Source organism: Anoplolepis gracilipes, chromosome 1 (assembly GCF_047496725.1).
Source record: "Anoplolepis gracilipes chromosome 1, ASM4749672v1, whole genome shotgun sequence".
NCBI lineage: Eukaryota > Metazoa > Arthropoda > Insecta > Hymenoptera > Formicidae > Anoplolepis > Anoplolepis gracilipes.
The window spans coordinates 13,258,817-13,272,563 of NC_132970.1; the positions used below are offsets into that span (position 1 = coordinate 13,258,817).

Here is a 13,747-nt window from a genome sequence, read left to right on the forward strand (position 1 = left end):
GTTACCATCAGGTGGGATCCAAAGAAACGCATGACCCCCGACGAGGCGATGCGTCACGAGTGGCTGACTTCGTCGTCTTCTTCGCACGTGAGCTCCTCCACCTCGGCGATAGCCTCGTCAACGGTAAACGCGAGTGGGAACACGACGACGACGAGCGTAGAGACGTCACGGGAGTCCGCGCACGCGCCGCAGACGGTGAGCGTGACCGTGAGTGCGCCGCGGCAACGAGCCACGACGATGGAAGACCCACCGTACACAATGTACCGGCTTTACAAGGGTCATAAGTATGTTGTTCAGAAGGTCTCGACCGGCACCAACGGCACTGACAACAGTGGTGGCCTAATGGTAAAGAGCAAGTTGAACGGCAGCGCGAGCAGTCACGCCCTGGCAAGCAGCACGCAGACGACGACATCGAGGCACGCATCGACCGGTGATATCGTCGCGAGTCTGGATCCGAATCTCGATGACTCAGGCACGTTCCTGCCGCCGATATTGTGAAGTCGGGTTTGCGCCAGCCACTTTTAAACGCGCTTCTACTCGCGCATTGATGCGCGATTAGCAGCCTCGCTCTTGCGACATATAGATTTATTTCATGTATGTCAAGAACAAGCGCGACTGAACAGACGGACGCGTATAGAACTGGCTGGCCGATTTCTGACATTAGCGTTCCCCGATGCCAAACGGGCTAGACACGTAGAGTCGCTAGTCTCGGCATGTATCGAGCTATGAGGCCAAAATGACGATCTGACGATAGGAGAAGAGCGCGCGGGCATGCCGAATAACGAGCAATATAGCAATCGATTCGCGCGTTTTCGGGGACACTAGGACGATGTCACTCAGGTAAGCGTAATAAATTCGCGCGCGTATTATCGTAGTTAGTCGCAAACAACATAAATTTTCTCGCTGCTCACAGCGAGGATACTGGCAATTGTTAATGTATACCGGTATCGGTTTCAACACGGATCATCATATTTAACTGATTCGGACGTTTATCTCGCGCAAACGTTCACGACGTTAACGGGTGATAAAATCTCGATCATAGAAATAAAAAAAAAGATTACAAAAATTATTCGCATGATGCGTAGTTTGCCTTATTATCGACAAGCCCGCGAACAATTTGCCAGATGTCGGTGATGAAAAAAAAAAAAAAAAAAATCGCTCGAGTAAAGGCAAGGTATATTGTTATAGCGCATAATAATATACTTTAAACAACTATGCGAATGCACATTGTAAGCGACGCGATATTATTGTACATATATCACAGATATATGTATCGTCGCGATGATGTGCGTAGGGAAGCGAAACAAATGTCGACACAACGATTCGTCCGACAATGCAATAAAAATGTCGGAATCACCATCGAATTACGGTCGCGCCGAAGATCTGTGAGTCGACCTGTGTCGCCAACACAGGGTCGCGATTATTAACGAAGCGTCAAGGCGAGGAGTAAACATTAATACGTGAAGCATGCCCCAGTTTTAACGAGGCCTGAGTAGTCTTATTGTGATATTAAACTACCACTGTCTTACTTAGATCTCTCTGATATTAAGAAGTAACGATCGCTAATATAATAATTTCAATTTACTATTAATCATTATTTTCTTATATCTGTAATGATTGCTATATCGCTACTATTACCGCAAAGATATAGCTGCATACGAATAATGAAGTTATCGTCGATAATGACAGAGTTAACATTACTTACATACGCGTAGGCATGTACAGATGTTTTAATTACGCGTCTTTTAAATCCCAGGAACAGCATAGCTAGTTCGCTTTATAAAAAATATATATATAAATATATATATACACTTGGTAAAAAGAGGCCAAGAATTTTTCAATAATTTCCTACAACGCTGTTACACCGCTCTTCTGTTGTCATTAATCGTCTGCGCGATATTATCGTAACACGCACTTTATTTCATCGGAATCAATTAAATCGATTAACGCGTCCTGCGAGACGCCTCTCCGCCGCCTTCGCGCTTTACTACTTATTTACATACTACTCGTAGCTTTCCGGCATTGATTAGCGATTTATATATGTGATTTAATACGCTCCTTCGAAATCACGAGTATTTCGCGATATGCAGAGGATTTGACGAAAAATTATATTGTATAGAGTATCATAATGTTAGGCTACTTTTAGACGTGGTAATTGTTCGATGTGCCCGTACCCATTCTAAAGTTTCGCAAAGTGAAGCAAGATTCTTAAACTCGTAATAATGATATCGTTATATAATGATTAGAAATGTGAGACGCGATATATCTTCCGTTTTTTTATGCTTCTCTCGATTAATTCTTCAAAAAGTTTCGCATGTATCGTATGCTAACATTGAAAATTTGATTAAATAAACAATTGTCAATTGTTTTATATGTTACTATGGCTAAAAATTGAAGCAGAAATACATTAATATGTCGATATATTCGTAAATTACGATAACAAGAGACTGAAACGAATCATTAATTTATATTTCTAACAAACTGAAAGCGAAATTATATGTTCCTAATAATTCGTTCCGCAAATCGGTATCGCTTCATTTTTATTTCATTTTAGCGAACTCGTTTAGTTCCTTTTAAGAAGCGTTTGATTTGCGATAAGTTTTTCAAACGTCTCACGCTAATAAATCGAAACGAATAAATCGGACTTGTCACGCAAAGTCCATTTAGCCCGAGAACTTTAGGACAACTAATATCGTACCAATCATAGTGGTATCGCGCGACATCATCGGCCAATGGCCAATAAAGACGAGCGGAGATTTACATTAAGAATTACATATATAAATATAATTCGTATGGCAAATCTGCCCGAACGAACGACTGACGAAGTAGTAACGCATATATACATATATATTATATATAATATTACGTATTACACAGACACATACACACACACACACACACATACATACACACGATTCTTACGATTTGTGCGGGTTCGTAGTAATTGCTCTCTCGAGTGATATCGCGTCGACCATCACGAAATCTCGGACGAGCACTTCGTTCGATTACTCCAGGCAAAAAGAAAAAGAGAGAAAAAAAAGAAAGAATTGACGAGCGTCTATGAGGCGGCGATTTCTATAGAGTATGAGATATGTATCAAATTGGATATAAAATAAATATGTGACGACGGTGCGTGCGTGCGTGTCTACGTTGAAGAATTAACAGGAGCGAATGTCTGAGGGAGGGGGAGAAATAGAGAGAGAGAGAGAGAGAGAGAGAGAGAGAGAGAGAGAGAGAGAGAGAGAGAGAGTGGGAGAGACACATACGATTATGCATATATCTATTATATAAATATATATCATTGCACGTGAAGAAAAAATCATACAAAAGCGAAAAACGAGTGAAATCTAGGATAGAAGATATAATTAGATACGTTCGAAGAAAATACGCGCGACTTTGTCATCTACGGAGTCTCCCCCCAAAATACTGTTCAATTGTACAGTCTTAAGTTTTTAGTTGTGTTCACTATTGTATACAGCGGGATCAAATTATATGTATGTGTATAAAAGAGACGTTGTGTAATCTGCGTAATATGTATCATCACACATACCGACCCACATACTCGGCACGCATGTGTCGCGCCTAAAGAAACATAAGAGAGGTATATTCGTGTAGTGAAAAATACGCTAATGTTCTTGTGTTTTGTCCAATGTTGGTCAATTGGACACAACCGAATCTTTATCTCCCGGAAAAGATAAAGAATCGATATAAGTTGCAGATAAAGTGAAGAATGTTTAATAACCGACGTTAGCGAAATTGAAATTAGAGCAAAAAATATTTAAAAAAAAAGACGGACAAAGGCAAAGCACGTACCATCCGAAAAACAGCGATCCGCGAAAATTCGTGTTCGTCGACTTTGCACCTGATCAATTCGTCATTTGCAAAGCCATAGTTGTATAATCGTATTTCGGGATGATTTTTCCACATGGCGCGGACGGAAAAGAGAGGCAGTCGCTTTTTCTAGTCCAGGATGTAACGAACGTGCTCCGAACGTATACACACATCTCACTTGATTATGATGAAAAGAAAGAGTTATGTGAAAGAGAGATGAAGAATTCTCTCCAATTTCAATAAAAGGATGCTCCACGCGGTGTATATCCGTTATGTCAGTGTGTAACTAATTAACGAGTTTTAACGACGCGATTAGATGCTATCGAATTAAATTAGTATAATGCGTGCGTGCGTAACTCTTTTCCCCCCTTCCCGCGACGGATAACGCGCATCCGACAAGAAGATCCCGAATGACGTTGTCACGGAAAGTCATCATCGCGACGGCCTCGTAGATCATCCTCCAGTAGGACAATCATAGAGTTACGAGTTTATGTTAGATTTATAGTAAGTTTTTATTAGATGATAGATGCGAGCTAGATCGTACGAACGAGAGTGTCTCTTGTTCGTAAAGTTCTCGTCGATGCGTGAGAAATGATTCCAAAATGGAAATTACGTTTTACGAAAGATCGTTTAGATTATTAAACGTCGACGCGGGACGAAAGTTTATTCTGCGTTTCCACCCGTGTAGAGGCGGAAAAGATCTCGGTACGCGAATTCGCGCGGAAATAAAATTATCTTAAGGAAAGGGGGAGGGGGGAGAGAGAGAGAGAGAGAGAGAAAAAAAAAGTAACTACTCTGGTAAATGGAAGCGAGAGGGGTTTATAGTAAATTTGTAATTTGGCGTTCAACTGCGGATGTCTTGTTATAAACGTATAAGTACGAGTTCGTCAATTTTTGCCCACACTTAACTATAGCAAACGAGAAAATTGCTAAATAATAAATGATTATTATAATTGACATTAGTATAATATGTATGTAATGATACGATACTGAAGCATCATCATCTTTTGTATCATTTGTTTGTTTGTTTTTATCTTACTGCGTTTGTCTTTCATTATTAATGCAATACCAAGATGACTCAGTTTCGATTCGGTATATCATCTTGTGTGTAAATATATACTAATAAAAAAATATATACACAAACGCAATGAGAACACGTCTCGAAAATATCCCCAAGATGATATTTCCTACAGGATTTTCCACATATTCCCTATTTACATATAATAGTAAGAATTTTGAAGTACTGAATATATATATTCTACAGAGTATACAATACTAATCATCAGTGATTTAAATAGTTTATTTAACATATTTGTATTAAATACATAAATCTATAATAAGATAGAACGCAATGCGCTAAGCGTATTAAGAGATGAAAATTACATCTGTATTCAGAACTGTTATCAAGTAAACACGGATGGTGTTTTGCTTTCAATGATGAGAAATATTAAATTTTAATAGCAACAATTATGTATAGCATAGAGAGAAGTTCTGAATACAAATTATAAAATTATTATATTAAAAAGAATAAAAAAAGACGAGTATAAGTAACAAACCTCTGAAAGAAGGGAGACAATGTTTTAGACAGAAGGCACAGGATGATCCAACATTATACGATAGAAGATATCCTTTTGTGATGAATGTGTTCATACTGAGTCTACAAATTCGACTTCTAACAACATGAATACTACACACATATCGTTCTAATGAAAATATAAGATGATTGACTGGTTTAAATAACTCTCGGAGATCGTTGCATGCACGACAATAAGGATAGATGTATACGAATACAGAGCAGCATATATGTATTCGACAATTTTGAGGTAAATTTTGCATTGCATTTGTTTCGATGCTATCTTCGTCTCTCTCCTTTTTGAGTTTTCCTTTTCTCTTTTTTCTCTTCTTTCAATTGTTTTTGCTTTTCTCTGAAAAGTATGAAAAAATAATATTTAAAATTTTACAATTTTAATGATAATGTATAATAGATATGTGCATACATTTATCAGAATCAATGTTAATTGTTATCCTACCTGTCTTCTTTATCTTTCTCTTTCTTCTTCTGACTTTCAAGCTTGGCCTTTTCTCTTTTTTCTCTTTCTTGTTGTATAATAGTCGCTGCATTTAAATTCTTTTCAATTCCGCAGTCTCCGCCACCACCTGCTCCTTCCTCTTCTCCATCTCCTTCGCTATTATCTTCATCAGACATTTGGCTGTACTGCGCTAATATAGCTTCCCGTATTCGTCTCTCTTCCTCTGTATAGCTCCTTTGTGTTGTTGTAGGCAGACTCTGAGATTCTAACATCTTAGCCAATCTGACATCGACATCTTCTGTTGGTGCAGGTGCCGTAGCTATATCTTTAGCTGGCAACCACTCTGCCCACGCACTTAAGATTTCTGCTACATGTTTGCTGATATTCTCCTCCTGTAACAAAACAAAGTTCTATATTGCAAGACATTGCACCACCTCATGTAAACATATAAAAGCAACAATATATTTGTCAAGTATCTAAGAAAGAAAGTCACCAAACTTGAAAATTAGAATAAAGGCTATAATATTTTATCGAAAATCCATTGTATCTTTTCAATCTTTATTTTTATTGCAATCTCTTGCTTTTTCTGACGAGTGTCTACTTTTCTAAAAAAAAATAAAAGCTAATGCATTGTGAGATGAATCAATGATAAAATACGCGCGCGCCAGTCAAGATTCCTGGAGAGATGCACGTGTAAGGCAAAGACGGGTACTTTCGAGATGACCTCGCGTCTATTTTCGACCGGCTGATGATGCGACCGCGCGTATTCTAACCTCAAAATCATCAGGGTAATGTCAACTTACCGTAGTGCCCGCGAGTATGCTCTCAAGCGCCTCGGTCTTCTCGTCCTCGGACTCATCGCCCTCGAGGATGCCCTTGATGTATATTCCGTAGACACTCTCGTCCGTGTTGAGAGCCTGCAGTTTCTTGCTGAGCCAGACGTCAAAGGAACTCGCCGCCACCGCCATTCCGGGCTTATCGCAGGATACTTCTTTGACAGTTCGACTTCCAGAGATCGAAAAAGGAATAATAAGATAAACTGCTTTTCGACACGCGGATGTCAATCACATTTTGACACTAGACGTCACTTGCCGGCGATCGAGTCAGTCACCTCCACGACGGCGCGGACATCATTCGGCCAGGATCATCTCGTTACTCCGCTAGATATGCATAGAGAGAAGTCTCGAAAAGCGGCCATACCTGCGTTTTCAAAGTAATTTTTTTTAATTGAAATATATAGAAGAAGATACGATATATATTTTTCCAAATAAATACAGTTTCTCGGAAATAAATATAATTCAAAATTTTCGAAGAAACAAAGTAATTACATATTAAATCTCCCGCACAGGAGCGCCGTCACCTTCATTTTTTGACAGCTGAAATTATTCAGCAGCAATCACTTACCGACAGCGGAAAGTCGTCGGGAGTTTATTGATTCCAGCTTCTAAAAATGGACGCGATGGCGTTGCTGTTCGGGGAATTCAGTGCGTATGGCGTAGTAGTGTAGCAACGTTTTGTGACCTGTCGTTCCGTTCATTCTTACGTGTGGTTTTCGTAAAGATGAACGTGATTGCAAAATCGACGACCGTCTCGCCGTTTTTGCGAGCAACGGCGACGGCCGTCTCGAACGGAGGGATACCCGTAGCGACGACCGGTAAAGTTCACAAGCCGAAGGTTACCGTTCCGTCTCCCGTCAAACGGACCCTTGGACAGACTCTTTATCAGAATCTCCTTACCGGACCTACATGTATAAGCTCGGGGGTCGCAGGTGCGTCCGCATTAATAATTCGTTCTAATAGTACTTTACAAAAATTCGCATTCTTTTCCAAGAAATCGAGACGATTTGTGATTATATAATCGATACGTGTACTTTGCAGATTGTTATTCTGTTGAGCGTATATATGTAACATTGCTCCAAAATAATCTGTTAACGATACTGTGAATCCTAATAGCTTTTATACTTGTGGTACTGTACTTGTAATAAGATCCTGATAAAGCTTCTGTAAATCTTAAAGTGTAACAGTAATGACATGGTTTGTATTGTATTCGTTACAGTTAGCACGCAAATACATCAGCGGCGCTTGGCGCATACTGACATTAAATGGCCAGATTTTTCGGATTATCGTAGAGATGAAGTGAAGGATCCAAATGTGAGGTCAAAAGAGAGCGCAGCATCTCGAAAGAGTGTCTCTTATGTCGTAGCAGCTGGTAAGTATATAAAGAATATTCGATACAATTTACTTAAACCTCCAACAATTACATAATTCATAATTTCAATTTTGACATGTATAGGATCTTCTGTGGCGGCTATCTATGGTGCAAAGGTAATAGTGCAGGACATCGTTGGGCTGTTGAGTGCTTCAGCTGATGTACTTGCTCTGTCAAAAGTTGAAATAAAGCTTGACTCTATCCCTGAGGGTAAGAGCGCTGTCTTCAAATGGCGCGGAAAACCTCTGTTCGTGCGACATAGGTGTGTATTCATATTAGGGATATCTTTTATTATATCTAATTAGCGATCTTACATAAGAAACGCGTTTATCTCGCTTCTCGCGCGTCTTGCGATAATTTATAGAGGTGAAGCAGAAATCGCGACGGAAACTAAGGTGGACGTTGGGAGTCTCCGCGATCCGGAGGAAGATAGCGCTCGCGTCAAGGATCCTAAGTGGCTCGTCGTTTTAGGCGTTTGCACGCACTTGGGATGCGTACCTATTGCAAACGCGGGAGATTTCGGCGGTTACTACTGTCCATGTCACGGTTCTCACTACGACGCCAGTGGTAGAATTAGAAAAGGACCGGCCCCGCTAAACCTCGAAGTACCACCGTACGAGTTCCAGGAGGGGAATTTGCTCGTTGTCGGTTAATTATTATTCAGAAATCTGTAGTCAAATAATAAAATTATTTATGATGGGCTGCGTACGCGCATAAAATCTGTTATCGACGCGGGAAGAATCAGAAAAAATCGACGTTTTGTATATTTCTCGAGATGCGAACTTTACATCGTTGGTATAGCGAGGCCGCTGTATCGAATTTAGAATAAATGTTAAATATAAATATTTATACAACGCTTATTTTCACCTACACATGAATATATATATATATATAATAATTTTAATATATTTATTTGAAATATTTGGGCAAACGTAAGTTATTAAAATGTCGACTTTTTTTATTTTATTAACTTTACTATAATTTTATTTACATCTTTCTTACAGCTCGCACGCGGAATACAAAATATTTACGATATAAACGCACAATTTTTTGATCAAGTGATAACGTCGCGCGATAAACAATTGTAGGCACAGGATTTATAAAATCCACCCCCTTCGGAAACTGCATAAATCCTACTTGTGTCTTCTTCTCCCGTTCTTACGTCGTTACCGGCAATCGCAACGCAGGTTGACAGGGGTTGCGGAGATGTCGTCGCTTCCACGAGGGGGCGCCAGCGATCAACGATGGAGCCAAAATTTTCTATGAGGGGCCACGAGCCACGAGTGGCCGACAATCGTTATCTCGCAATCGCCGGGCGATCGCTGCCGGTTCTCCTCAATCGCCCTCTCGTCGCTGCTGGCAGCGTACGGACGAGAGAGATCCCCGCGTGATTAGTATTCGTATAATACTCGGTCGTGTTTATACGTATAACATCGCCCCGTGTTTTACCGGCTGATTTGCCGCGGCGTCTCTCCATCTACTGTCTCTTTCTCTCCATATCTCGCGGCGCGAGTTAACATATTACATACGCGCGCGCCTTAACCCCCTCGCCGACCAGCTGACTCGACTCTCCCACTCTTCGTCTCTCTCTCTCTCTTCACCCGGAACTGACACTTGGAGCCGCCGCCGACGACGCATCGCCGACGATGTATTGCCCGGTCGCCGCGCGCCGTCAGCGAGCCACGCCGCTCCGTCGAAAGGGTTGAGAAGCGCGAGGATCGTCATCGCGAGGGCAAGCAACAGGAACGCGAGAAAGTGCGCTCCACGATTGCCGGTGAGTACATATTAATATATCGTTAAGCGAGTTTCTCCTCCCCCCCCCCCCTCCGTGTATTGTTTACCGAAATTTAGTGAAAGCGATTACTTTTTTCTGTCAAATGAGAAAGCAGAATTTCTGCGCGATTAGAAGAACCGTTTGCTTTACGTATCTTCAAATATGCGGACGATTGTTGAATCGCGCGTGTCGTGTATTTATGAACTTTGACAGGTACAGGATAATGATATTCGAAAAGTAGACTTGCAAATTGAAACTTTTAGGCACACGCGTACATTGCTATTTATATAATTATGTTAAGCATTTTAATATTAAAATGTATAACATACATTTAGATGATATAATATGACATTTATTTCTTAAATATCTCGCTCGGGATATTTAATTGCTAACATGAAATGAGAGCGTTTTCCATGTATTTCTCGTATTCAAATTTGATTATTCGTAATAAGTTTTCTGCCTGCACATACAGATCTCTCGTTTAATTTAAACAGGTCTCTTCCTAATTCAATTTAACGCGGCATCCTCCGCTGCGCGTCAGACGGTTGCTCCAGTTTTTGCAAGTTTTCACGATGTTGAAATAAACTTTTCACTGTCTCACGGTGAATGCCTTTTTTTGCAAGGCCAGAGAACCTCGTTTAGACTGTTCCGTGGTGTTGATGTCGCATTCTTCTTTGTGGAATTTCGTACGTGTTCCGAGAGCTGATATACAGTCGCCACTGCGTCGATGATAATAACAATAATCATGAAAGCAGCAATACTTGATGATTGTTTCTCTCTTTCTCTCTCTTTTCTTCGTAATAATTTCTTATTAGCTTGCATAGCTTCATCGATAGATTTATTATGCTCCATGTCTTTATACACAGATCGTATAACATTTTTTTAGGTGTGTGTTTTCATGATAAAATCGCTTCATAATTTTTTGTGTCAAAAGTCATATTTCAAACATTTATACGTTTAGCTAAGAGCTTGGACATTCCAGAGTAGAAATCGGTTGTACATCGCATGCTTCAAATACAATACATAATGTCTCGGTCGATGATAACCGTCCAATAGGTTTCGCGAATTGTATCATTATTACTTCGCATGCTCGTCCCTTGTTTGGTTACACAGATATCGAGACAAGCACACGTCGGCATGTGTTTGTGTGTTGTATCTGCACGTCGGGGTCATTCCGATGATTTCCGTATACTCGATCCGTATTTTGCATCCCGGTAACAACGGTTCTAAGAGCAACCACCGTGTGTCACCATTCTCTTAACCAGCAGTACTTCGCGGCTGTTAATCTCTCTTTTCCATTTACATAAATTATGTAAATTATATTATGTAAGTAACATATAACAAATTATGTAAATAACAATGACATTGTTGCTCGTTCGATATTGTATGCGAAACAAGTCAGTGATGCTTCGAGCAATCTAGACCTTGATCAGCTTTGACATGTTATAATTAGGATCGTAAAGTTTCTACATGGTAGAACGAGAAACAACGTCGACGATAAAGAGAATTAAAATCTGTTTACATCGTATCGATATTGGCTTACAAGTTTATGGAAGACAACTCGTCACATAAAAGATATTTATATATATATATCTTTTATGTGACGAGTTGTCTTCCATAAGTATATATATATATATATATATATATATATATATATATATACATATCTTTTTATCTTGAAACATTACGACAAAATGAAGGAAGAGCACGCGCGGAATGTGAAATTATACATTGTAATTAATTATATTACGTCGTGAAGAGATGTGTAACGAAAGTGCGGACGCGCGTGCCTCATTCACACAATAACGTAATATTTTTTTCCCCCCCCCATCGATCAATCGCGTCCTCGATGTGTCTCCTTCGGAGATCTCTTTCGTCGCCCTTTTCGGCCTACCCTTTGCAACCTTGTGTTTTGGCCGGGACTGTACCCGTTGTTCGCAAAGACGATCGTTACTCACCCCGGCGGTATAAGCATCGCCAAGAAAGTTGCAAGTGCAAAGGCTGCGAGCGGACGCGAGTTGCGATGCAAATGCCGTCAAGCCCCGGCATTCTAATTCTTATGCGTCAGCGAGCGAGAAAACGCGGCCGAGAGTGCGGCGTGAACGCGCGCGCACGTTCATAGAAGAAGGGAGCTGTCTCTTCTCGCAGGATCCAGTTCCCTTTTTCGCCCTCTTCTCTCTTTATCCCTCTCTCTCTCTCTCTCTCTCTCTCTCTCTCTCTCTCTATTGCTCACCTCCGACAGCGCAGGACGAGAGTCTCTCTGTGCTGCTTTGTGCCCTGCATCCATCGAGAGCGCATTCGCTCTCTCTTGCGCGCGTGCGTACGTGCGTGCGCGCACGCGAAATTGCGTGTGCCGCAACAGGAGAGAAAGAGAGAGAGAGAGAGAGAACGAAACCCCGCCGCACCACGCGGGCCTTCACGCTGGAGGAGAATCAATAGATGTGCGTTGCATCTTGCCCCTCCTCGTCCCCCCCGCAATCCCCCTCTGCGCGTTTTGGACTGCCACCCTTCTGCTACTAACTCCGACCTTCGCACGCGGGCGCGTCGTCGTGTACTTGGCGAGCAGCTCACGATTTATGACGATCGCGCAGGCGATCCATATTTGAACGCCGTCAATCTCTATAGAATTCAAGAGTAAAAATTAAATTGATCGATATAATGAAGGAGAATCGAATTGAGCATAATGCATTTTTAGTTTTGTTCTGTCAACCCGACCATACTCGTTCTGGAGGAGAAGCATTATCTTAAAATTCTTTGTGCGTTTTGTAAAAAATTAGATACTTTTTAATTAATTAAGGAAGAAGATAGAAAAGAATATATCAGTCTCTTTTTTCGCGTCAATAAATCGTTACCAATAGTGTTATCCGTGAAAGATCGGAAATTTGTTAAATCTACTTGTAGTAGAGTTAATTTATGACTTTGATGTATTCTCTCGCTACGTTTCGATAAGCGTAATACGTCTTGATGATCGTTTCTTAAACTCTACACACATACGCTTCATTCGCGTTTCACCTAACCATGCGTACTCCGTACGCCATATTGCCACCCTAGTTGCGCGCGCGATCCTATCGTCTAGGAACTTGACGCATAAATCAAGATACGATGTCGGATAAAGGCCAATTGCCACGTAGTCCTAGAAAATTATGTAATTTGGTATGTACGCCCGGCTCCTATTTTCGACGTCGAAACTGCTTGCCAGTGACAATCGATTATACGTAGAGATACCTGCGTGAATATCAGTCGCCCCTTTCGACCAGCTACTGAATTATTTACATCGACGATTGTCGCTAAGAAAGCGCACCTTTTTTGCCTCGTTCTATATTATATGTGATTAAGGGTTAAATTAGGAAATGTATTTTTTTTCTTTAAATTTAGAACGACGATAATTCTCGATAAAATTTGTCAAAGGATATCTTTCATGATTCGCGTTTTCGTTTATTATATGTACATTAAAAAAATATCGACTACGATAAACTTGTACATTTCAATGTCAAAATAAAGTTTAAGATGGTGAATTATTCATCGCATTACGAATAAAATCTAAATTGTGTTTTTGAAATTTCTACATTTACAAGCTTGACGTCAAAGATCGTACCCTGCTGTGACTGTTACGGATATTTACTACATCTTTCGATATTACGCAACGTCGAACGCGATACCCCTCGAAGAAATAATAGTGTCTCAAATAACAGCCGTACCCTTTCTTCCGCGACTCGTGCATCGTCATTGGCCAAAAGGAGATCCTCGACTTTAAGCATCGTGATGCTGGGCGTCGCATCCTGCGTGCGTTAGATAGAACGCTACCGAAAGTAGCGACAAGGTTTAGAGGTCGATAGGACGGGGGCGGAAATCGAAGGCGAGACCGCGAAGGGAAAGCGGCGAAAGCGAGAGTGCGAGTAATCGT

The 13,747-nt window shown here is 40.9% G+C and overlaps 4 protein-coding genes across 9 annotated transcripts in view; 3 read left to right on the forward strand and 1 right to left on the reverse strand.

Moving 5' to 3' along the window:
• LOC140664847 (uncharacterized) overlaps nt 1–4,974 on the forward strand; it is a 152,490-nt gene extending 147,516 nt beyond the window's left edge. For both annotated transcript variants that reach the window (XM_072890372.1, XM_072890383.1), the window contains one exon: nt 12–4,974. In XM_072890372.1, the coding sequence (XP_072746473.1) occupies nt 12–498 (487 nt within the window). In that variant the 3' untranslated portion in view covers nt 499–4,974. The remainder of the gene's footprint in view (nt 1–11) is intronic.
• Nucleotides 4,975–5,115: 141 nt separating this feature from the next.
• Nucleotides 5,116–7,036, reverse strand: LOC140664993 (coiled-coil domain-containing protein 43). The gene is made up of 3 exons (XM_072890632.1): nt 6,665–7,036; nt 5,862–6,253; nt 5,116–5,756 (listed from the first exon to the last, which is right to left on the reverse strand). The coding sequence occupies exons 1-3, from the start codon at nt 6,827–6,829 to the stop codon at nt 5,684–5,686; spliced, it is 630 nt and encodes a 209-aa protein (XP_072746733.1). The 5' UTR covers nt 6,830–7,036; the 3' UTR covers nt 5,116–5,683.
• A 300-nt stretch (nt 7,037–7,336) lies between these two features.
• On the forward strand, nt 7,337–8,914 carry Rfesp (Rieske iron-sulfur protein). 2 transcript variants are annotated; one of them, XM_072890622.1, is made up of 4 exons: nt 7,337–7,515; nt 7,917–8,069; nt 8,154–8,331; nt 8,434–8,914. In XM_072890622.1, the coding sequence occupies exons 1-4, from the start codon at nt 7,422–7,424 to the stop codon at nt 8,720–8,722; spliced, it is 714 nt and encodes a 237-aa protein (XP_072746723.1). In that variant the 5' UTR covers nt 7,337–7,421; the 3' UTR covers nt 8,723–8,914. The 2 variants fall into 2 exon arrangements, with proteins under 2 accessions (XP_072746723.1, XP_072746719.1); XM_072890618.1 differs by having other exon boundaries at nt 7,339–7,629.
• A 151-nt stretch (nt 8,915–9,065) lies between these two features.
• Chinmo (Chronologically inappropriate morphogenesis) overlaps nt 9,066–13,747 on the forward strand; it is a 55,663-nt gene continuing 50,981 nt past the window's right edge. For 2 of the 4 annotated variants that reach the window (XM_072890587.1, XM_072890565.1), the window contains exon 1: nt 10,860–11,169. The gene's annotated coding sequence lies outside the window, so the exon portion shown is untranslated. Of the gene's footprint in view, nt 9,844–10,859; nt 11,170–13,747 lie in introns of those variants that run through there. The other 2 variants (XM_072890578.1, XM_072890557.1) reach the window with 2 other exon arrangements.

Bases quoted from the DNA above. Each gene is read 5' to 3' on its own strand.
- LOC140664993 (XM_072890632.1), bottom strand. From the start codon at position 6,829: ATGGCGGTGGCGGCGAGTTCCTTTGACGTCTGGCTCAGCAAGAAACTG. The intron at 6,254-6,664 runs GTAAGTTGACAT...GTTTTGTTACAG, and splicing joins GCATACTCGCGGGCACTACG to GAGGAGAATATCAGCAAACA. The intron at 5,757-5,861 runs GTAGGATAACAA...CATACTTTTCAG, and splicing joins GAGAAAGATAAAGAAGACAG to AGAAAAGCAAAAACAATTGA.
- Rfesp (XM_072890618.1), top strand. From the start codon at position 7,422: ATGAACGTGATTGCAAAATCGACGACCGTCTCGCCGTTTTTGCGAGCA. The intron at 7,630-7,916 runs GTGCGTCCGCAT...TATTCGTTACAG, and splicing joins TATAAGCTCGGGGGTCGCAG to TTAGCACGCAAATACATCAG. The intron at 8,070-8,153 runs GTAAGTATATAA...TGACATGTATAG, and splicing joins CTCTTATGTCGTAGCAGCTG to GATCTTCTGTGGCGGCTATC.